This window comes from Hyla sarda, chromosome 12 (assembly GCF_029499605.1).
Source record: "Hyla sarda isolate aHylSar1 chromosome 12, aHylSar1.hap1, whole genome shotgun sequence".
Lineage (NCBI taxonomy): Eukaryota > Metazoa > Chordata > Amphibia > Anura > Hylidae > Hyla > Hyla sarda.
Genome location: NC_079200.1, coordinates 8,938,401 through 8,963,405, shown reverse-complemented (window position 1 = coordinate 8,963,405; position 25,005 = coordinate 8,938,401). Strand labels below are relative to the sequence as shown.

The 25,005-nt window shown below is 43.3% G+C and overlaps 1 protein-coding gene across 1 annotated transcript in view; it reads left to right on the top strand.

Moving 5' to 3' along the window:
- GHDC (GH3 domain containing) overlaps positions 1-24,063 on the top strand; it is an 85,353-nt gene extending 61,290 nt beyond the window's left edge. Inside the window, exon 9 of the mRNA XM_056549293.1 lies at positions 23,639-24,063. Within this exon, the coding sequence (XP_056405268.1) occupies positions 23,639-23,860 (222 nt within the window). The 3' untranslated portion in view covers positions 23,861-24,063. The remainder of the gene's footprint in view (positions 1-23,638) is intronic.
- The last annotated feature ends 942 nt before the right edge of the window (positions 24,064-25,005 follow it).

Below are 25,005 nucleotides of genomic sequence, written 5' to 3'. Positions count from 1 at the left end.
CCGGCAGGAACTGCCTTGCTCAGCCAATCACCGACCGCTGCCGTATCCCATCTCAGTCTGTGACAGGCGGAGCGGGGCAATTCTTATAGAATCCAACACTGGAAAACAAGAGGTAAGGGGTGATAAGGGAAAACTGGGTACATTGGAGTGGGATCGGGGTAGGTGAGTATCACCCTGATCACATCTGTTTTTCGAACAGTTCACTGTATAAAAGGAGGACAAAAAGGAGTAATACTCACCACTTCTGTTACGCCGAGCGCTCCGGGTCCCCGCTCCTCCCCGGAGCGCTCGCTACACTCTCGCTACTGCAGCGCTCCGGTCAGATCCACTGACCGGGTGCGCTGCGATACCGCCTCCAGCCGGGATGCGATTCGCGATGCGGGTGGCGCCCGCTCGCGATGCGCACCCCGGCTCCCGTACCTGACTCGCTCTCCGTCGGTCCTGTCCCGGCGCGCGCGACCCCGCTCCCTAGGGCGCGCGCGCGCCGGGTCTCTGCGATTTAAAGGGCCACTGCGCCGCTGATTGGCGCAAGTGGTTCTAATTAGTGTGTTCACCTGTGCACTCCCTATGTATACCTCACTTCCCCTGCACTCCCTCGCCGGATCTTGTTGCCATTGTGCCAGTGAAAGCGTTTCCTTGTGTGTTCCTAGCCTGTGTTCCAGACCTCCTGCCGTTGCCCCTGACTACGATCCTTGCTGCCTGCCCCGACCTTCTGCTACGTCCGACCTTGCTTCTGTCTACTCCCTTGTACCGCGCCTATCTTCAGCAGTCAGAGAGGTTGAGCCGTTGCTAGTGGATACGACCTGGTCACTACCGCCGCAGCAAGACCATCCCGCTTTGCGGCGGGCTCTGGTGAAAACCAGTAGTGACTTAGAACCGGTCCACTAGCACGGTCCACGCCAATCCCTCTCTGGCACAGAGGATCCACCTCCTGCCAGCCGGCATCGTGACAACTTCCTTGCAAATACTTTCCCAGTCCTCTGCTGGTCTCTATTCTTCCTGCTTCAGCGCCAAGTCTATGAAACCCATAGACTTCTATGGGATTCCGCACTCCCATTCACACTTCTGAATTTCCGCTTGCGGAAATTCAGAAGTGTGAATGGGAGTGCGGAATCCCATAGAAGTCTATGGGCTTTAATTTGAGGCGGCATTCCGCAAGCGGAAATTCTGCCGTGTGAACAGACCCTAGACCACAAATGGATCCAGCAATTGCAGTTCATGCCAGCCATGATTAAAGGGGGTACTCTGCCCCTAGACATCTCATCCCCTAAAGGATAAAGATGTCTGATCGCGATCTCCCTGCTGCAACCCGGCGTTCGTGACGCCGGAGGCTCGTGACGTCACGGCCACTTCCCAGCCCCACTTGTGACGTCACGGCCACGCCCCCTCAATGCAAGTCTATGGGAGGGGGCGTGACGGCCATCACGCCCCCTCCCATAGACTTGCATTGGGGGCGTGTCTATGATGTCACAAACGGGGCGTGGCCTCCGCCCCGCATCACCGAAGTTTGCTCCGTGCACCTGATGTCTGGGGTGCTATAGGGGATGAGATGTCTAGGGGCGGATTACCCCTTTAAGGTAAAAAAATGGGCTTGGTCCCCAAGGGGTTAAGAATGTTGGGTGGTCCATCATTTATAGTAGTGTGTACTAGTAGGTGGGTATCTGCTTTTAGCTCCCCCAGCTGACGCTTTTGCCCTATACCTGCTCGACAGAGACCCCGTTTTTTCCACCATGTATTGAGTTTTGACATAGACCTTATGTGGAGGCTGCTCCCACACGCAGTCTAAGAACAATGGGCTCCTGCTGCACTGTGTTTTACTGATTCCTTATTTCTGGTAGAATTTTCCTGCACTATAGAGAACTGCGTTACGTGTTTGTATATTATTAAAGTAACATTCCCCCACGCACCCAAAAAAACCAAAACAAATTACCTTCTATTGATCCATCCAGTGCTGAACACTTGCAAGAAATCCTGCGTGGACGTGTTTACAGAATAAGCACAATAGTCGGTGACTAGTCTGTTAGGGGTCTCCTGCTTTGTAGCAGCCTTAAAAGGGGAACTCCGCCCCTAGACATCTTATCCCCTATCCCCCATGATCTCTGCTGCGGAACCCCTGACATCCGGTGCACGGAGAGAACTTCACTCCGTGCCGGATGACTAGCGATCTGGCGCCGGAGGCTCGTGACGTCACGGCCACGCCCCCTCGTGATGTCACGACCATGCCCTTTCAATACAAGTCTATGGGAGCCACGCCCCCTCAATGCAAGTCTATGGAAGGGGAAACGCGGGATTACAGAAATGACTGTAGGAAGAAGCACTGGGACAATGTCTACCCGACGTGCGTTTTGCAACTTAATCTTCATCTGAGCATGGCACTGCAGTAACGTGTTCCTCCATCTAAGTCCCATCTGGGACATTTATGGCATATCCACAGAATATGCCATAAATATCTAATAGATGCAGGTCACAGAGGTCTGGCTCTATCTTGAGATCAAGGGCCACCTGACCCCCTCCGTCGTACCGGCCATTTTAAGTTACTCCCATAGAGGTTAATGGGTATTAAAGGGGTACGCGGTAGAAAATAAATGTTTTGAGGCTGGTTTACAACTCTTGTAATACCTCCACCTTTTAGAGCCTGTATTATGCATACATCACCCCGATACCACGCTATTCACCAGTTCCACACTTAAAGGGGTACTCCGGAGGAAACCTATTTTTTTCATATCATCTGACTCCAGAAAGTTAAACAGATTTGTAGATTACTTCTATAAAAAAAAAAAATAATAATAATAATCCTTCCAGTACTTATCAGCTGCTGTGTGCTCAACAGGAAGTTGTGTAGTTCTTTCCAGTCTGACCACAGTGCTCTCTGCTGACACCTCTGTCCATGTCAGGAACTGTCCAGAGCAGGAGCAAATCCCCATAGCAAACCTCTCCTGCTCTGGACAGTTCCTGACATGGACAGAGATGTCAGCAGAGAGCACTGTGGTCAGACAGAAAAGAACTACACAACTTCCTGTGGAGCATATAGCAGCTGATAAGTACTGGAAGGATGAAGATTTTTTTTTTTTTTTTTAAGAAGTATTTACAAATCTGTATAACTGCACCAGTTGATCTGGAAAAAAATAGTTGTCCACCAGAGTACCCCTTTAAATTACATGTTCTAACGCACGGCAAAAGATGCCGGTGTTATAGCCCTAATACGGACACAGTGAAGCAGCTAAATGCTTTTTTTTTTTTTTTTTGTACAACTTGTTGAGAACGATAGCCCATGGTGACAGTCAGTGGGTGAAAATGTCTTTTCTGACTAACAGAAATCTGTTCCATCTGTCGCTAGACATTTTTTTTTTTTGTGATAATGTTTATCGCTTTGGCTGTAGCAAGTAATAGGTATCGCTAGAGAAGTAGTCAGCAGATTTTACACTAAAGATGCGGGCAGCATGGGAACAGTATATGTGTTTGGTGCAACTCACTTGACACTGTAATCCAGATTCCAGTAGACGTCTGGATCATAAAGTCAATAAAGGCTGAGCCAGGTCCAGAGAGGAGACTAGATGTGCACGTGCTCCTCTACTCACTACTTTTCTGGAAAAAAGACTTTAGCTTTAAATGGGCACTTCGGTGGAAAACATAATTTTTTTAAATAAACTGGTGCCAGAAAGTTAAACAGATTTGTAAATTACTTCTATTTAAAAATCTTAATCCTTCCAGTAATTATCAGCTGCTGTATGCTCCACAAGAAGTTGTCTTTCTTTCTGGAATTATTTTCTCTTCTGAAACCTCTGTCCATGTCAGGAACTGTCCAGAATACAAGCAGAATCCCATAGCAAACCTCTCCTGCTCTGGGCAATTCCTGATACGGACAGAGGTGTCAGCAGAGAGCACTGTGGTCAGACTAAATAGAACTCCAGAAAGAAATACAACTTCCTGTGGAGTATACAGCAGCTGATAAGTACTGGAAGGGTTAAGATTTTCCCGTTGAAGTAATTTACAAATCTTTTTAACTTTGTGGCACCAGTTGATTAAAAAAAATATTTTCCACTGGAGTACCCCTTTAAGGGGCGTATATAAGAATCAAAGAAGGGCATGAGTGGAAAACGTCCTTCAGCACCAGGAGCGGGCATTATGGGTATCTTGTAACGCCCTTTGGGCTACGTTATTCTCCGGCCGTTTTCCAAGAATTAAATTTCAATGTTTCACGAGATATTCTTCAGCATCGTATAGTATCCGTATTCACCCACCATCCATGGAGGCCAACAAAGCTGTGGTGGCCCAGTACAGAAGTGGCCCTTCTGTACACTGTTGGTCCTATCAGGTGGACTCTGTCCCAGTCTCCTGGCCCCACACTCCTCAGGACTCTCATCATCCCTTTTATTGTGTAAAGAGTTAAAGGAGATATCCAGTGCTGAAAAACGTATCCCCTATCCTAAGGATAGGGGATAAGTTTCAGATCGCGGGGGGCCCGACCGCTGCGGCAGCTGACATGCCCCCTCAATACAACTCTATGGCAGAGCCGGAGCACTGCCTTCAGCAATCTCCAGCTCTGCAATAGCGCTGTATTGAGGGGGCGTGCCGGCCGCAGTGCAGTGGTTGACACCCGCTATCTGGCCAGCGAGCCGGGGCCCCATACAGGAGATCTGAAACTCATCCCCTATCCCCTAAACTTATCCCTGGTGTCCTGAGGGAGACCTAGGCCTAACCACGCAGACGTGCTTCCACCAACAGTGAACCCCCTTCAGGTGAAAGTCAAAGCCTGGTAAGCCTAAATACAGGGGAGAAGTCTAGTCTGCATAGTCAAGTCTGTGAAGTCTAAAGTCAGCGTGGGACTGCATAATTGAGTCCAAGTCCACTACAAGTCCCAGCAAGCCCGCAAGTCTCCTAAAGTCCACTGGTCATCTCCCTTGGCCTAAACTGAGCTGTAAAGACTTTAACATCTGTCTGCCTCAGTAAAGCTGCCGTTGTTCCGTAACCTTGCATCGGAGTGATTATTTGCCCCGCGCCTGGCCCAGGAACCAGCGGCCATACCTCAGATGACATAGAGGATAACCATGCCCTGGCGTCACGAATACCAAGGGTTAATAACATCTGCCCTAAGGGTAATAACATCACACCCCTCACCACAAAGCGGACGTCACCAGGGTGCTACAAAGGTTGTCTGCTCGTAGGAGAATCCACAAATTTACCGCAGGAAAGGGGATAAGATGTCTGATTGCAGGGGTCCGGCTGCTGGGACCCCCACCTTCTCCGCATGGACACATGTCATTCTGAACATTATGTTCAAACGCTGGGTTCGGGAGGCCGTGGTTGTTACGTCACGCCACACCCCCTGGTGACATCACACCATGCCCCCTTCATTCATGTCTATGATATTGGATAGGGGATAAGAGGTCTGATCGCGGGGGTCCCGCTGCTGGGGAACCCCGCAATCTCAGCTGTGGCACCCCAGACATCCGGTGCACGGAGGGAACTTCGCTCCCTGCCGGGTGACTGACGATGCAAGGCGCAGGCTTGTGACATCACGGTCACGCCCCCTCCCATAGACTTGCATTAAGGGGGCGTGGCCGTGACATCATGAGCCGCTGGTGCTGCACCCTACACTCTAAACGAACGCCGGGTGCAGCTGGGAGATCGCGGTGGTCCCCAGCGGCGGGACCCCTGCGATCAGACATATTATCTCCTTTGGATAGGGGATAAGATGTCTAGGGGCGGAGTACCCCTTAAGGACACAGACAGTTACCGTATTTTTCGCCGTATAAGACGCACTTTTTCTTCCCCAAAACTGGGGGGAAAAAGTCGGTGCGTCTTATACGGCGAATACACCCCTATCGCGGCGGTCCCTGCGGCCATCAATGGCCGGGACCCGCGGCTAATACAGGACATCACCGATCGCGGTGATGACCTGTATTTACCCTTCAGACGCGGCGATCAAAGCTGACCGCCGCGTCTGAAGGGAAAGTGACACTAACCCGGCTGTTCAGCGATTTCACCGCGGCGTCCCGAACAGCCCGACTGAATAGCCGGGTTAGTGCTTACAGGACACCGGGAGGGACCTTACCTGCCTCCTCGGTGTCTTCTCCTTTCAGGGATCCCCTGTATGGCCGGCGCTCTCCTTCCTCGTCGTCACGTACGTGCGTCGGCGTGTGTAACGACGTGATGGCGGCGACGGAGAGCGAGGATACCCCCCGGCAGAAGAGACGTTCCGGAGCAACGGGGACACAGCGACAGCGATGGAGCGACATCCAGGGCAGTGGTGACGGGTCCGGAGCAGCGGGGACACGTGAGTATTACCTCCTATGCAGTGGTCTTCAATCTGCGGACCACCAGATGTTTCAAAACTACAACTCCCAGCATGCCCGGACAGTTTTGCAACATCTGGAGGTCCGCAGGTTGAAGACCACTATTGGGTTCAAAATCTTTTTTTTTTTTTTTATCTTTTTTTATAGAAGTAATTTACAAATCTGTTCAACTTTCTGGCACCAGTTGATTCAAAAAAAAAAAAAAAGTTTTCCACAGGAGTACTTTAAATAACTCAGGCCAAATCCTGAGTCATGTCATTCAACAGTGGTCAACAATTTATTTATTTATTTATTTTTTTATTTTAATAAAAAAAAACTAACAAAAATACATTGTACCATTCAGATATATCAACGTCATCAATCAAGAAAAGAAAAAAGACAAAAGGCCAAATAGCCATACTTAAACTTGTTTACATCTGAGAAGTATACCTAATCATTATTAGTTGCCCTTGTGCCTAGAGAAAGCGTTTACAGTGTTTGCCTTACCAGTGTTCCTGATCTCCATTGACTACAAACCTTGCCGCCTGCCCTGACCTTCTGCTACGTCTGACCTTGCCTCTGTCTAGTCCTTCTGTCCCACGCCTTCTCAGCAGTCAGCGAGGTTGAGCCGTTGCCGGTGGATACGACCTGGTTGCTACCGCCGCAGCAAGACCATCCCGCTTTGCGGCGGGCTCTGGTGAAAACCAGTAGCAACCCTAGAACCGGTCCACCGACACGGTCCACGCCAATCCCTCGCTGACACAGAGGATCCACATCCAGCTAGCCGAATCGTAACACTATAGATATAAATTGAGCACGTCCCTTCTACTGGTAAACAACACGTGCTCCTCACTGAGAGAGCCGGGGTCCCGTTCCGGAGATCGCGGGGGTTCCTGTATAGGGGATAAATTAATTGTGGCTGGAGTTCTCCTTAAATATCAAAATACAAAGCCTACACAAGAGCGAACCAAGAACTAACAGAAGAATTCGGAACTAAACTACAACATTGGCCCTCATTTACTAAGAAAATCGGGTTGTAAGTCTATGTTGCTTTCTTACCCGACTGCTTTTTTCCCTGGTATTTATTATTATGTCGCATCCTGTTTGTCGCACGTGGGTTTTGTAGGTTTTGGTTTCCAACTCCTCTGAGCTGTCGGGAAAAAATCCACAACAATTCAACAAATTTGGTTTGGAAACCTTTATAAATACGTGGGAAAGCTCAGAAATGTCGGGTTACGCCCCTTTTTCGGGTTTGGGAGAATCCACATCGGGTCCGTCGGGAAAAAATGTTGCATCGTGTCGCAGACTGGCGCACGATGTCTGCGACATGGCGCAGACAAAGATGCGACAAAAAGAAACGACAAAAGAGGTCGGGTTTAGAATAGTAAATGAGGGCCGTTGTATTAGAAAACGCAGGAGGAATGCTTGAAACAAACACAAAGAGCAGTCGCTATAATCCGCACCATACTGGAAAATCCAGGGATTATTATAAAGAGGCTAATCGTGAGGAACTCCAGTTCATTAACGTCCATTTGCAGCTCCCGAGGTATGAGGTGCACTCAGTGGGTGAGCGCGCATCATACCCGGTGGGTCCCGGTTGCTATAGGCAACCAGGATCCATGGCTATTGCCGTACATCGCCGATCGGGCTGATGTCCGGCATTAACCCTTTAGACACGGGATCAAACTTAATCGCCGCGTCTAAAACAAAAGTAAACATTGCCGCTTAGCTCAGTGGTGCTGTTCGGGACTGCCGCGGTGAAATAGCGGCGTCCCGAACAGCTCGCAAGACACGAGGGTGGATCCCTACCTGCCTCCTCGCTGTCCGATCACCGAATGACTGCTCCGTGCCTGAGATCCAGGCAGGAGCAGTCGAGCGGCGATAACACTGATCAATGCTATGCTATTGCATGGCATTGATCACTGTAGGAAATCGGTGTGTGCAATGTATAGTCTCCTATGGGAGCTATAACTTTGCAAAAAAAAAGTGAAAATACAGTCTTAATAAATGTGATTCAACCCCTTCCCTAATAAAAGTTTGAATCACCCCCCCCCCCTTTTCCCATAAAAAATAAAAACTGTGTAAATAATGTGGTGCCGGGGTGGTGCAGGTAATAGTGTAGGGTATGTTGGTATTAACCCTAGGCTGTCGTGATGCCAGGATGCGGTTTCCTTAGGGTAATGGTCCTACCGCCAACCGTCCCACAAATGATAGGGAAGAATGAAGGAATGTCAACAGCAGATATTGATGAAAACCGGAATAAACTTTACTGCATATTTTATGCAACTGAAGGAAACAAAACAGTCTTTGTATCGAGGACCATAGTTCAGGTTCCTCACATGTTTGCTGGGACTTCTGAGAACAATGAGCTTTGGTTTGCTAGCCACTGTGCTACTGGTTCGAAGATAATTGAGTTGCAGTAGTCACACAGGATTTTAGGAGCTTTGAGCTGGATGACTCACGGTTTAGTGGCTGCGGAAGATAAGGCTTCAGGCCTAGCTTGAGATATGAGATGTGCTTTCTTTAAGTGCCAGGAACAAGAGAGAGAATTTAGTAGCAGCAGCCCCTTATATATTAAGGGGGTGGGACAAAGCTCATTGTATAACCAAACCTGTCAGTCCTGACCTCTGTAACTCTGGGTATATCACATGACCCAAAGGTCCTTAAACCATAGCATAACATAAATCAAAGGCACATGACCTCTAAGGTCCTATACATAGGTATCCTATATGAATTATATATATAAATATATACATTAAATATCAACATATTAAGAGGAGACTAGGAGTTAGCCCTTCAGGAGAGCCTATTATCATGGAGGGACTCTGGCTGAGGGGACTCCAGACAAGAGGGACAGGACATGTCCTGTACCGGGACACCACAATAAAAATAAACATATGTGGTATCCCCGCGTGCGTAATTGTCCGAACTATAAAAATATATCTTTAATTAAACCGCACGGTCAATGGCGTACACGTAAAAAATTCCAAAGTCCAAAATAGCATCTTTTTGATCACTTTTTATACCATAAAAAAATGAATAAAAACTGATCAAAAAGTCCAATCAAAACAAAAATGGTACCGCTAAAAACTTCAGATCACGGCGCAAAAAATGAGCCCTCATACCTCCCCTTATACGGAAAAATAAAAAGTTACAGGGGGTCAGAAAAGGACCTTTTTCAACGTATTAATTTTGGTGCATGTAGTTTTTATCATTTTTTTTTTAGTAATAAAATCAAACCTACCGTATATAAATTGGGTATACTTGCGACCGTAGGGACCTACAGAATAAATATAAGGTGCAATTTTTACTGAAAACTGCACTGCGTAGAAACGGAAGCCGCTAAAAAATTACAAAATGGATTTTTTTTTTCAATTTTGCTCCACAAATCATTTTTTTCTTATTTCGCCATAGATTTTGTAGTGAAATTATTAATGGTATTACAAATTAATTCAATTGTTGGCGCAAAGAACAAGCCCTCATATGGATTTTTAGGTGGAAAATTTAAAGGGGTTATCCAGGAAAAAACTTTTTTTTAATATATCAACTGGCTACAGAAGGCCAAACAGATTTGTAAATTACTTCTATTAAAAAATCTTAATCCTTTCAGTAATTATGAGCTGCTGAAGTTGAGTTGTTCTTTTCTGTCTAAGTGCTCTCTGATGACACGTGTCTTGGGAACCGCCCAGTTTAGAAGCAAATTCCCATAGCAAACCTCTTTGCAGTTCCAGAGACAAGCAGAGATGTCAGCAGAGAGCACAGTTGCCAGACAGAAAACAACAACTCAACTTCAGCAGCTGATAATTATTGAAAGGATTAAGATTTTTTAATAGAATTTATTTACAAATTTGCTTAACTTTCTGGAGCCAGTTGTTATAAAAAAAAACTTTTTTTTTTCCTGGAATACCCCTTTAAAGTGTTATGATTTTTAGAAGGTGAGGAGGAAAAAACAGAAGTGCAAAAATGAAAAATCGCCAAAGAGGGAAGTGGTTAAAGGGGTACTCCGGTGGAAAACTTTTTTTTTTTTTTAATCAACTGGTGCCAGAAAGTTAAACAGATTTGTAAATTACTTCTATAAAAAAAAAAATCTTAATCCTTCCAGTACTTATTAGCTGCTGAATACTACAGAGGAAATTATTTTCTTTTTGGAACACAGTGCTCTCTGCTGACATCATGACCACAGTGCTCTCTGCTGACACCTCTGTCCATTTTAGGGACTGTCCAGAGTAGGAGAAAATCCCCATAGCAAACATATGCTGCTCTGGACAGTTCCTAAAATGGACAGAGATGTCAGCAGAGAGCTCTGTGTTCCAAAAAGAAAAAATAATTTCCTCTGTAGTATTCAGCAGCTAATAAGTACTGGAAGGATTAAGATTTTTCAATAGAAGTAATTTACAAATCTGTTTAACTTTCTGGCACCAGTTGATTTAAAAAGAAAAGAAAAAAAAAAAACGTTTCCACCGGAGTACCCCTTTAAACGAGACCACATCTAGCCATCATGACCATTTGATCCATAGTAATAGCTATAAGGCAGCTGCATAACAAGTTCCCCAAACAAATTAATATGATAAGACAGAATATCAAAAAAAAAAATAAAAGATTCCCGCTGTTCATAACAGAACGAGAGAATTAAAGATGGTACGAAATGGCGGAAACCTCTGCTCTTGAGATGAAATCCTTCTTTAATGAATCATATTACAACAGGGAACCCATAGGGAAAACAGAATAATTAAAATGTATTTCATCTTCCTCATAATACATCAATAAAATACAATTGAAAAATGAATATGACGGTATGTATCCCTGGGGTTATGTAACCAAGACCATAAGTACAAGTCGTGGAGTCCAAATGGTAACCTAAAAGCAGGATAAGACAACTGTTTCCCAACCAGTGTGCCTCCAGCTGTTGCAAAACTACAACTCCCAGCATGCCCGGACAGCCTTTGGCTGTCCGGGCATGCTGGGAGTTGTAGTTTTGCAGCAGCTGGAGGCACACTGGATGGGAAACGCTGGATTACACAAATGACAGATCCACTGTAGGATGAAGCGCTGGGACAATGTCTACCCGACGTGCGTTTCGCAACTTAATCTTCATCTGAGCATGGCACTGCAGTAACGTGTTCATCCATGTGGGACATTTGATGCATTTTTACAGAATATGCCCTAAATATCTAATAGATGCAGGTCCCAGAGATCTGCCCCTATCTTGAGATCAAGGGCCACCTGACCCCCTCCGTCGTACCGGACGTTTCAAGTAACCCCCATAGAGGTTAATGGGAATAAAAGGGGTACACCTGTGAAAAAAAAAATGTTTTGAAATCCACTGGTGCCAGAAAGTTATACAGATTTGTAAATGACTTCTATATAAAAATCTTAATCCTTCCAGTACTTATCAGCTGCTGTATACTACAGAAGAAGTTGTGTAGTTCTTTCCAGTCTGACCACAGTGCTCTCTGCTGACACCTCTGTCCATGTCAGGAACAGGTCCAAAGCAGGAGATGTTTGCTATGGGGATTTTCTTCTGCTCTGGACAGTTCCTGACACGGACAGAGGTGTCAGCAGAGAGCACTGTGGTCAGACAGAAAAGAACTTTACAACTTCCTGTGGAGCCTTTAGCAGCGGATAAGTGCTGGAAGGATTAAGATTTTCATATAGACGTAATTTACAAATCTGTATAACTTTTTGGCACCAGTTGATTTGAATACATTTTGTTTTCCCTATAACTACCAATACCATCAATAGTAGTTACGCAAACTGAATAAAACAGCTGTTTCGTCTTTTTTTTATATCTTTCTTTTTTCTTATTAGGCATTTTTGCCACCGGTCAGGAAATTGGGCTCTATGGATTCATTTACATTCGTTTTATAGGCTGGAAGCTGGGACATACGATTAATAGGCAGTTTTATGATCTTTTTGCATCCTGCTATAGTCTTGAAACGTATGGTACTTTATGTAACAAATTATGTTGTATGAATTGAATTTAAAGGGGTACTCCAGTGGAAAACTTTATTTTATTTTATTTTATTATTTTTTTTTATCAACTGGTGCCAGAAAGTTAAACAGATTTGTAAATTACTTCTATTAAAAAATCTTAATCCTTCCAGTACTTATTAGCTGCTAAATACTAAAGAGGAAATTATTTTCTTTTTGAACACAGAGCTCTCTGCTGACATCACAAGCACAGTGCTCTCTGCTGACATCTCTGTCCACTTTAAGAACTGTCCAGAGTAGGAGAAAATCCCCATAGAAAACATATGCTGTTCTGGATAGTTCCTAAAATGGACACAGATGTCAGCAGAGAGCACTGTGCTCGTGATGTCAGCAGAGAGCTCTGTGTTCCAAAAAGAAAAGAATTTCCTCTGTAGTATTCAGCAGCTCATAAGTACTGGAAGGATTAAGATTTTTTTAATAGAAGTAATTTACAAATCTGTTTAACTTTCTGGCACCAGTTGATAAAAAATAAAAAAAAAGTTCTCCACCGGTGTGCCCCTTTAAAGGGATGTTCCGGAGGACCGAACTTATCCCCTATCCACAGGATAAATGTCTGATCGATAAGACCCCCCTCCCCCCCACCATCCCCTGTACGGGCCCCTTAACTTTCCTGCCCCGGTGATTGGCTGAGTTGACCATCACTTGTGCTCACTGGAGGCCGGTACGTGCCAACGGGTAAGTAGCCGTGCCCCGTACAGGAAATCATGGTTAGGTCCCAGCGGTCGGACCCCCGCGTGATCAGACACTTATCCTGTGGATATAGCGTACAGTGACTGGGTTATTCCACCTGTAATTATTTCCCATATTATTTTTGGTTATTACTGTATATTACAATGGTTTTACAGCCTGAGTTTTTTTCGAGCGCCCCCTCACTGTGGCGGACCCCTAAACTGAGGTTCCTAATGTTTTATTGGGTGAGGCCTCTGCTTGGACATAGAATTCTCTCCCATAGTTCTTGTTGCGCTGTTCGGCGTAGGATGGATTTTGCGGTTTAGGAGAGAGATTCTTCTGTGGTTTTTTTGTCCTTTTTCCACGACCTCATTTCCACGGGAACCATCGTACGTCGTCCTTTGGCTTTCGGATCATTACAAGCTACGGCCATGTCAATCTTTTCTGAGAATTCTTTTTGGTTCCATCATATGACTTTATTCTGCTGACATTATTCTTTGTTATATCTTTAACGGGGAAATACATCATTTTTTATTTTTCTATCGTTCTCATTTTACACTAAATGTTCTGTTAAAGCGAACTGGTCAGCAGGTTTTTAGGGCATAAAGTTAGGACGGGGCTGTATTGGGCTTCTGACCCTGAATACAGAGAGGAGTGACTAACTGGTAAAGAGGCTGAACTGTGCTGGATTCTAGTGGCCGAGGGGAACGCCAGGTGGGCTCCAAAGAATAACTTGCATATCTTAAAGGGGTACTCCGGTGGAAAACTTTTAAAAAAATTTTATGACTGGTACCAGAATGTTAAACAGATTTGTAAATTACTTCTATCAAAAAATCTTAATCCTTTTAGTACTTTTTAGCAGCTGTATGCTACAGAGGAAATTCTTCACTTTTTGAATGACCTTTCTGTCTTGTCCACAGTGCTCTCTGCTGACACCTCTGTCCATGTCAGGAACTGTCCAGAGCAGCATAGGTTTGCTATGGGGATTTTCTCCTGCTCTGGACAGTTCCTGATACGGGCATGAGGTGTCAGCAGAGAGCACTGTGGACAACACAAAAAAGACATTCAAAAATAAAAGATTTTCCTCTGTAGCATACAGCTGCTAAAAAGTACTGGAAGGATTAAGATTTTTTAATAGAAGTAATTTACAAATCTGTGTAACTTTCTGGCACCAGTTCATTAAAAAACAAAAGTTTTCCACCGGAGTACCCCTTTAAACTCATAAACATATCATAAACTCTGATATCTTGGCACTGAAAGGGTCAAGTAACTAATGAAAGGTATGTACAGATTCTGGGTCAGAAGCCATATATAGCCGTTTCCTTACTGTGTACCCTAATTTAAAGGTCCCTTTAAAGAGTACCTGTCACCAAACTAAACTTTTAATATATTGTCCCTTATTTAATTATAAGACACTTTGCTATTTACTTGCTGTTAAAATTCTCAACCTTTATACGTTTTTAATGTGATTGAAAAAATGACCACTAGGTGGCTCTGTTCTGTTCCCTGAGCAAGTCAAGCAGATAGTTTGGACTCCTCCCGGCCTGGCAGGAGACCAAACTCAGGAAGTGCATGCAGGGCATTGCAAGGCACAGCTCTCGCAGGCTTCAGTGACGTCATGCCTGCTGGGCAACGCCCACTTTCTCCTGCTTGGGAGCTCACACAATGTGAGCAGGGGAAAGGTATGACACACAGCTTTTTAAAGATCGGAATTTTTTTTTTAAGGGCAGGAGGGGTGTTAGGATTAGTTAGGGAATATAATCTGAGTTAGTTTAGAAAATATGGTTTGATGACAGGTTCTCTTTAAATTAAAGTGATGACATTGCTAGAATCACTGGTTGTACATGAGGCTGACTTAAAGGGTTACTCAGCGTTTGGAACAAACTGTTCTGAACACTGGAGTCGGCGCCGGGAGCTTGTGACGTCATAGCCCTGCCCCCTCATGACATCATGCCCCACCCCCCTCAATGCAAGTCTATGGGAGGGGTGTGAAAGCCGTCACGCCCCCTCCCATAGACTTGCATTTAGGGGGTGGGACGTGACATCATGAGCAGCGAAGTAACCCTTTAAGGGACCCCAATCAATCATGAGAGCAAGGTGGCTATAGTGCTGGTGTAGTGCTGCATCTCCTTAAATGGGTACTCTCATTAAACTTAGATTGTGCCTAAATAAAAATCTTTGTAATATATGTTATAAAAAAAAAAAATCTCTCTTTCACTGTTTACTTAACATTTGAAATCCTGGCCACTAGGTGTCACCCTATGTGGTCCCGGAATCATTCCCCCCCCCCCCCCCCCCCCTCACGTCGGGCACGGGCAGCAGAGAGTGAGCACAGCAGCGGAGCTATAAACAGTGTGGCGCTCAAACAGAGTATCCAGCGATGCAAACAGTAGAACAAACAAGTGGCACTCACCCGAGATGTTTTCAGTATGCCATTAGGAAGAGAGAACACGAAGCAGGCAGAACAGTGTCTAGCGGCATCAGCTGCTGGCAGCAGTCCCAAGGTGTCTCGCAGGACCTTCCGGACGGTCCTGCGAGACACCTAGGGACTGCCGCCGACACACTAATGTGGCACCCAATCTTGGAAAGACCGGCTGTGGAGTAAGGTCCCTTGTAAAGGCGTATCGCCATTGTCAATAGGCTGCGTTCACACGCTGCAGTTTTATTGCAGTACTGTTGAGCCGCTGTGGCGGTACTATATAAACCGAGTAAAAAAACGCTGCAGTACTGCAATAACATTGTGAAACAATATATAAGACACAACCGGCAATCTATTATTTGGGAATCACCAATACAAAGAAGTTCTTTGATATTTTCATATTTAGATTTGACAAAAAAATATTACTTATTTGGTTTTTTTTTTGTTTTTTTTTAAGCGGTCCTGTTTTTTAGCTCGGTGTCCGTAGGTTCAAAGTCTCCAATTAATTTGCAGCACAAAAGACCATCTGCCAACACAAAGGCCATTCCCAACTAATTGACTGGATCTTCGCGTCAACATCTTAGTTGGTCCTCTGCCCGAATAAATATAATCGTGGGCAATGCCAAGTTCACACTGAAGAATTGATACAATAATTCCCTGTTCTGCCTCTGAGGTCACTGGGATGCCATCGACTTCATTACTCTAATTAATAGGCAGTCCATTATAATGGTAATGTACGTTGGTAGAGGACAGATGGGAGCGAATGGATCTATGAAGATCTCCGCATTGTGCTGTTTTCTCTAATACTCGTCCTTTAAAGGGATACTCCGGTGGAAATTGTTATTTCTTTTTTATCAACTGGTGCCAGAAAGTTAAACAGATTTGTAAATTACTTCTATTAAAAAAAAAAAAAAAATCTTAATCCTTCCAATACTTATTAGCTGCTGAATACTACAGAGGAAATTCTTTTCTTTTTGGAACACAGAGCTCTCTGCTGACATCACAAGCACAGTGCTCTCTGCTGACATCTCTGTCCATTTTAGGAACTGTCCAGAGCAGCATATGTTTTCTATGGGGATTTTCTCCTACTCTGGACAGTTCTTAAAATGGACAGAGGTGTCAGCAGAGAGCACTGTGCTCGGGATGTCAGCAGAGAGCTCTGTGTTTCAAAAAGAAAAGAATTTCCTCTGTAGTATTCAGCAGCTAATAAGTACTGGAAGAATTAAGATTTTTTTTAATAGAAGTAATTTACAAATCTGTTTAACTTTCTGGCACCAGTTGATTTAAAAAAAATAAATAAATAAATAAAAGTTTTCCACTGGAGTACCCCTTTAAATTCATGAATGAATCGACACCTAAGTATTACCAGTTGGGGGCCCTTTCCTATACATTATGACTTTGTGTGCACTGGTTGGACAGTGTCATAGAGTATGCGAACACGCCCCCAGCTAGTCACACCCAGTTGTCGATTTATTTCCCAGGCGGAACAACGGAGGAACAGCACAATAGAATTTTGTAAGAAAAGATGCTCCAGAATTTTTATTAATACATTTTATGAATACATTTTGTAACGGCAGAAGCTCATGCCGATGGGAATAAGCTTCTGCCGTTGCAAAATCACCTGCTCACTTGTCACTTCTAAAGTCAGGAAAGGCCTCCTCCTCCCCGATTCCTCTGCTTTGCTGTCTCTGTAGTTCCCTTTGCCACCCATAGGGTGTGCATATTCTTCTTTGATTTATTTTTTTTTTTTTTTATATCAACTGTCTTAAGAAAGTTAAACAGATTTGTAAATTACTTCTATTAAAAAAAAATAAAAATCTTAATCCTTCCAGTACTTATCAGCTGCTGAAGTTGAGTTGTTCTTTCCAGCCTGACCACAGTGTTCTCTGCTGACACCTCTGTCTGTCTCAGGAACAGTCCAGAGTAGGAGCCAATCCCCATAGCGAACCTCTCCTGCTCTGGACAGTTCCTGAGACAGACAGAGGTGTCAGCAGAGAGCACGGTGTTCAGGCAGAAAATAACAACACAACTTCAGCAGCTGATAAGTACTGATAGGATTAATATTTTTTTAATAGAAGTAATTTCCAAATCTGTTTAACTTTCTGGAGCCAGTTGATATGAAAAAAAAAATCGTTTTTCACAGAATACCCCTTTAAAGATCCAGATCTGTTCCTGAGCCAATTACCATTGGCCGTTCCCTATATAAAGCAGGCACATTCACTCCATCTTTGCCTGAGCAAAGGTTCCTTATTGTACCTGTGAAGGTGTTGTATATATGCAGTTTTGCTACATTGTTTGACCCCAGCGTGCTTCCTGACTTCATCTGTACCTCAAAACTTCATCTGTATCTCAAAGCTGATGACCTGCCAAGTCCCTATTAAAGGGGTATTCCAGGAAAAAACTTTTATATATATATATATATATATATATATATATATATATATATATATATATATAAACTGGCTCCAGAAAGTTAAACAGATTTGTAAATTACTTCTATTAAAAAAAATCTTAATCCTTTCAATAATTATCAGCTGCTGAAGTTGAGTTGTTGTTTTCTGTCTGACAACAGTGCTCTCTGCTGACATCTCTGTCTGTCTCGGGAACTGCACAGAGTAGAAGAGGTTTGCTATGGGGATTTGCTTCTAAACTGTGTGGTTCCCGAGACAGGTGTCATCAGAGAGAACGTAGACAGAAAAGAGCAACTCAACTTCAGAAGCTCATAAGTACTGAAAGGATTAAGATTTTTTTAATAGAAGTAATTTACAAATCTGTTTAACTTTCTGGAGCCAGTTGATATTGAAAAAAAAGTTTATTCCTGGATAACCCCTTTAAGCAGGTGTTAAAACCTAGGAGTTATTCACACCTCCCCTTTGAGAATGACCCCATGCCAAACCAATTGGATGCCACAGCGGATTCATCCCCCATCACCTGATACACATTTAGTCACTGAAACAGACATCAAAAGAGTTTCCTGGTCTTTAGTCAAAGATGTAGTTCCAATATAGTCATGGTTTATGAAATAATCAGGGAAACAATATCCCAGCATGCCTGAGTCCTGTATCACCTACAGGCTTGGATACCAAACAACATTGCCCGTCTTAATCAAATGCAATAAAAGTCTTCACCATTGACTAGGGCTGCAACGATTAATCAACATTGTCGATTAAAGGGGTACTCCACTGGAAAACTCTTTTTTTTTTTTTTTTTTTTTTTTTTTAAATCAACTGGTGCCAGAAAGTTAAACAGATTTGTAAATTATTTCTATTTAAAAATTTTAATACTTCCAGTACTTATCAGTTGATGTATGTTCCAGAGGAAGTTCTTTTTGAGTTTCCTTTCTGTCTGACCACAGTGCTCTCTGCTGACACCCCTGTCCATTTTAGGAACTGTCCAGAGTAGGAGCAAATCTCCATAGAAAATTTCTCCTGCTCCGGACAGTTCCTAAAATGGACAGGGGTGTCAGCAGAGAGCACTGCGGTCAGACAGAAAGGAAATTCAAAAAGAAAAGTACTTCCTGTGGAGCATACAGCAGCTGATAAGTACTGGAACGATTAAGATTTTTAAATAGAAGTGATTTACAAATCTGTTTATCTTTCTGGCACCAGTTGATTTAAAAAAAAAAATAGTTTTCCAGGGGAGTTCCTCTTTAAAAACGATAACAGAAATGAGTGTCGACGATTTCCGTTATTGAATAATCGCGCTCTGACTTGTTGTTGGGCAGTAATGCCATAATGCCGGCTCACGATCCTCAAAAGCAGAGCGCAGGGAAGCAGGCCACAAACCGGTGATTACCTGTTCCGACGGCTCCCGGATCAGGCATTCCGCAGCTCGGCCCGGCATCCCACAGCCTGGTGACAGCGGCGGCTTACCAATCATGTCCAAATCCTTTTGTCTTCACTCTCCAGAAGCCATTCTCGTCTTCCCTTTGATTTGTGTATCTCCCGTTGAGAGTTGGAAGTTGCCCAAACGGCCCTGCCCGCGACCAACGCTGTTTACGTAGCTTTTCTCGTAGATCTTTCATCCTTCTGTTTGAAGGAAAAAGTGGACATGGTGTAGGCACAGTCTTTGAACCCAGACATAGTCAAAAAAAGAGTCAACATCACAATAAAACAACATGGTCACAACCCTACTTGAGTTTTGCCATTGGTTTCCTTTTTTTCGGTAGCTTGCACCACGCCTGCTTCTTTCCCCCCTTGACAAGGAAGAAAGATCTATGAGATGAGAGACGTTCTTGACAGACCCAGCTGGATATGGCCTATTACCCTTTATCCTGTGGATTTGTACTTTTTGAGAAATCACCTTCAGTAACGCGTTGAAACCTGGTGCAGAACGATGGATTGTTTTTTGTTTTTTTCTATTGACATAGCCATATGAGCCGTATAGCCAGATTTATTTACTAGCATCATCGAAAAAAATCTGTCTCTAATGTAATAGAAAAATGAGTAATTTGGCCATTGTTTTTTAATATTTTTAATTTTGCACTATGCAAGTGCTTATTTTTGAAGATTTAGCAGAGATACATAACACTTTCTGGCAGCTTTACCTTCAGTTTTGTTTGGAGGTGAGATAGCAGAACAGAAATTCTGGCGTTTCTTTTTTATAAGGCTTTCGTCATGTAGGTTACATAACACAATAACTGTACACTTCAGGCCATTGTGGATGCAGCAGGACCAATTATGTGGGTCTTGCGTCCTTTCTAGTCTCCCTAGGGGATCTGGCCAAGTAATTGCTGATATAATCCACTTGCAGTATTGAGTGTAATGTTGACAGGCATCTTATTAGGCTCTGCTGTGCTTTGTCTCCTCTCAGTTTCTCTTTTAACTTATTTTTTCTGTCTTCCTCTGTCTCCTTTCTCTTTCTTTTTCTCATCTCTTTTATCTTTCTTTCCTGTCACCTTTCTCTTTCTTTTCCCATCTCCTTTCTCTTTCTTCTCCTGTCTCCTTTCTCTTTCTTCTCCTGTCTCCTTTCTCTTTCTTCTCCTGTCTCCTTTCTCTTTCTTCTCCTGTCTCCTTTCTCTTTCTTCTCCCGTCTCCTTTCTCTTTCTTTTCCCGTCTCCTTTCTCTTTCTTTTCCCGTCTCCTTTCTCTTTCTTCTCCTGTCTCCTTTCTCTTTCTTTTCCAGTCTCCTTTCTCTTTCTTTCTCCTTTCTCTTTCTTTTCCCGTCTCCTTTCTCTTTCTTCTCCTGTCTTCTTTCTCTTTCTTCTCCCGTCTCCTTTCTCTTTCTTTCTCCTGTCTCCTTTCTCTTTCTCCTGTCTCCTTTCTCTTTCTTTCTCTCATCTCCTTTCTCTTTCTTTCTTTCATCTCCTTTCTCTTTCTTCTCCTGTCTCCTTTCTCTTTCTTCTCCCGTCTCCTTTCTCTTTCTTTTCCCGTCTCCTTTCTCTTTCTTTTCCCGTCTCCTTTCTCTTTCTTCTCCTGTCTCCTTTCTCTTTCTTTTCCAGTCTCCTTTCTCTTTCTTTCTCCTTTCTCCTTTCTCTTTCTTTTCCCGTCTCCTTTCTCTTTCTTCTCCTGTCTCCTTTCTCTTTCTTCTCCTGTCTCCTTTCTCTTTCTTCTCCTGTCTCATTTCTCTTTCTTTTCCTGTCTCCTTTCTCTTTCTTCTCTTGTCTCCTTTCTCTTTCTTCTCTTGTCTCCTTTCTTTCTTTTCCGTCTCCTTTCTCTTTCTTCTCCTGTCTCCTTTCTCTTTCTTCTCCTGTCTCCTTTCTCTTTCTTTTCCCATCTCCTTTCTCTTTCTTCTCCTGTCTCCTTTCTCTTTCTTCTCCTGTCCCCTTTCTCTTTCTTCTCCTGTCTCCTTTCTCTTTCTTTCCTGTCCCCTTTCTCTTTCTTCTCCTGTCTCCTTTCTCTTTCTTTCCTTTCTCCTTTCTCTTTCTTTCCTGTCTCCTTTCTCTTTCTTCTCCTGTCTCCTTTCTCTTTCTTTTCCTGTCTCCTTTCTCTTTCTTTTCCTGTCTCCTTTCTCTTTCTTCTCCTGTCTCGTTTCTCTTCCTTCTCCTGTCTCCTTTCTCTTTCTTTTCCGTCTCCTTTCTCTTTCTTCTCCTGTCTCCTTTCTCTTTCTTCTCCTGTCTCCTTTCTCTTTCTTTTCCCTTCTCCTTTCTCTTTCTTCTCCTGCCCCCTTTCTCTTTCTTCTCCTGTCTCCTTTCTCTTTCTTTCCTGTCTCCTTTCTCTTTCTTCTCCTGTCTCCTTTCTCTTTCTTTCCTTTCTCCTTTCTCTTTCTTTCCTGTCTCCTTTCTCTTTCTTTCCTGTCTCCTTTCTCTTTCTTTCCTGTCTCCTTTCTCTTTCTTTCCTGTCTCCTTTCTCTTTCTTTCCTGTCTCCTTTCTCTTTCTTTCATGTCTCCTTTCTCTTTCTTTCATGTCTCCTTTCTCTTTCTTCTCCTGTCTCCTTTCTCTTTCTTTCCTTTCTCCTTTCTCTTTCTTTCCTGTCTCCTTTCTCTTTCTTTCCTGTCTCCTTTCTCTTTCTTTCCTGTCTCCTTTCTCTTTCTTTCCTATCTCCTTTCTCTTTCTTCTCCTGTCTCCTTTCTCTTTCTTCTCCTGTCTCCTTTCTCTTTCTTCTCCTGTCCCCTTTCTCTTTCTTCTCTTTCTCCTTTCTCTTTCTTCTCCTGTCTCCTTTCTCTTTCTTCTCCTGTCTCCTTTCTCTTTCTTCTCCCGTCTCCTTTCTCTCTCTTCTCCCGTCTCCTTTCTCTTTCTTCTCCCGTCTCCTTTCTCTTTCTTCTCCTGTCTCCTTTCTCTTTCTTCTCCTGTCTCCTTTCTCTTTCTTCTCCTGTCTCCTTTCTCTTTCTTCTCCTGTCTCCTTTCTCTTTCTTCTCCTGTCTCCTTTCTCTTTCTTTCCTGTCTCCTTTCTCTTTCTTTCCTGTCTCCTTTCTCTTTCTTCTCCTGTCTCATTTCTCTTTCTTTCCTGTCTCCTTTCTCTTTCTTTCCTTTCTCCTTTCTCTTTCTTTCCTGTCTCCTTTCTCTTTCTTTCCTGTCTCCTTTCTATTTCTTCTCCTGTCTCCTTTCTATTTCTTCTCCTGTCTCCTTTCTCTTTCTTCTCCTGTCTCCTTTCTCTTTCTTTTCCTGTCTCCTTTCTCTTTCTTTTCCTGTCTCCTTTCTCTTTCTTTTCCTGTCTCCTTTCTCTTTCTTCTCCTGTCTCCTTTCTCTTTCTTTTCCTGTCTCCTTTCCCTTTCTTTTCCTGTCTCCTTTCTCTTTCTTCTCCTGTCTCCTTTCTCTTTCTTCTCCTGTCTCCTTTCTCTTTCTTCTCCTGTCTCCTTTCTCTTTCTTCTCCTGTCTCCTTTCTCTTTCTTCTCCTGTCTCCTTTCTCTTTCTTCTCCTGTCTCCTTTCTCTTTCTTCTCCTGTCTAGTTTCTCTTTCTTTTCCTGTCTCCTTTCTCTTTCTTTTCCTGTCTCCTTTCTCTTTCTTTTCCTGTCTCCTTTCTCTTTCTTCTCCTGTCTCCTTTTTTTCTTCTCCTGTTTCCTTTTTTTCTTCTCCTGTCTCCTTTCTCTTTCTTCTCCTGTCTCCTTTTTTTCTTCTCCTGTTTCCTTTTTTTCTTCTCCTGTCTCCTTTCTCTTTCTTCTCCTGTCTCCTATATTCACATGGCACAATTTCTGCACATCCACACCAATTCTGCATCTGCCTTCAATTGGGTGGTTTCTGGTTTGTGCAATTTTTGTTCAATTCAGAAGTGTGAATGGGAGTGCGAATTCCCATTGAAGTCTAATGGGCTTTAATTTGATGTGGAATCCGCATTCGGATTTCGGCATTCAGAAATGTTTGCCGTGTGAATATAGCCTTTCTCTTTCTTCTCTCGTCTCCTTTATCTTCTCGTTTCTTTCCTCTTTATTTTCCTGAATCTTTACTCCTCCCTACATTTCTGCGTGTATATACTGTATACTACTTTAGAATGTTGTAAACATATCACAAGCAGTCTAGTCGTATAGCAACATAAATTCATATTTATAGTTCAAAACCATAAATATGTAAAACAAAGACGAGGGGGAATACAAGTGGCTGTTGGTTTAGCAGCAGCACAATAAAGAGGTCCCTAGTAATTTCCAATGGTTCATAGTTCGCCAAAATATTTAACTCTTTTCTTACGTTTAGTTCTGTTGCATTTTATTGTGCAATAGAAAATTCATCCAATTTTTAGGAAATAAGCATTAGACAAAGCCCTTAGACTTCTGTCCCATCGATCTGTGAAAACAGAAACCATGTGAGCAGAACCAAATTTTTTGCTTTTCAGATTTTTTTTGCTTTTCAGATTTTTTTTGCTTTTCATCTCAATGTCTTCAGAATAGTTACATGTATTGATTCTCCCCGCAGTTGGATCAAACGCTCCAAGAACATTTCCCCGTATACAAATCTTTCCGCTTTAAGGGCAGCATCGGACCAGTACGTGTGCACCTGACCAGTCCCAAGTCTTTCCTCTGCCTTCTGGAGATGGCAGCCAAACTTTCCAATTTACCTCTGGACTGCGTACAACCTCCACGTACACTGAAGAACAGAGAGATGGCTGAAATGATATGGAAACAAGTCTTGTCGTGATTTTATACAGGAGAACAAGAATTTGTACAAGAACATGTACTTTTGCACTGTAACAAGTCTAGAAATGTTGTGTACTTACAGCTCCAGGTCCTTGGAGTTAATCTACCTGGAGACATTACCGCTCTAAAAGGGGTACTCAGGTGGAATTTTTTTTTTTTATTTAATCAACTGGTGCCCGAAAGTTAAACAGATTTGTAAATTACTTCTATTAAAAAAATCTTTATCCTTCCAGTACTTATTAGTGGCTGTATATTACAGAGGAAGTTCTTTTGTTTTTGGATTTCTTTTTTTTTTCTGTCCACAGTGCTCTCTGCTGACACCTCTGTCTGTATCAGGAACTGTCCAGAGCAGCGTAGTTTTGCTATGGGGATTTGCTCCTGTTCTGGACAGTTCCTGATACGGACAGAGGTGTCAGCAGAGAGCACTGTGGACAGAAAAAAAAAAGAAATCCAAAAAGAAAAGAACTTTCTCTAGTATATAGCAGCTAATAAGTACTGGAAAGATAAAGATTTTTTAATAGAAGTAATTTACAAATCTACTTCTGGCACCAGTTGATTAAAAAAAAAAAAGGTTTTCCACCGGAGTACCCCTTTAATGTATATAACCGACTTTAGCTTTAGGCTAGAGCTATCCTTTTTATTCATCACAAATCACTGTTCATAGTAGTGTTTCCTAACCAGTGCGCCTCCAGCTGTTGCAAAACTACAACTCCCAGCATGCCCGGACAGCCTTTGGCTGTCCGGGCATGCTGCGAGTTGTAGTTTTGCAACAGCTGGAGGCGCCCTGGTTTGAAAGCACTGTTCAATAGTTATGCATTGAGTTGCTTGAAAATCATTACATCCTAGCAAAATCACTAGTGATTTGCCTGTTATTAAAGGGGTACTCCGGGGTACTTTTTTTTTTTTTTCATGAACTGGTGCCAGAAAGTTAAACAGATTTGTAAATTACTTCTATAAAAAAAACCTTAATCCGTCCAGTACTTTTTAGCAGCTGTATGCTACAGAGGAAATTCTTTACTTTTTGAATTTCTTTTTTGTCTTGACCACAGTGCTCTCTGCTGACACCTCTGTCCATGTCAGGAACTGTCCAGAGCAGCACGGGCATCAGGTGTCAGCAGAGAGCACTGTGAACAAGACAAAAAAGAA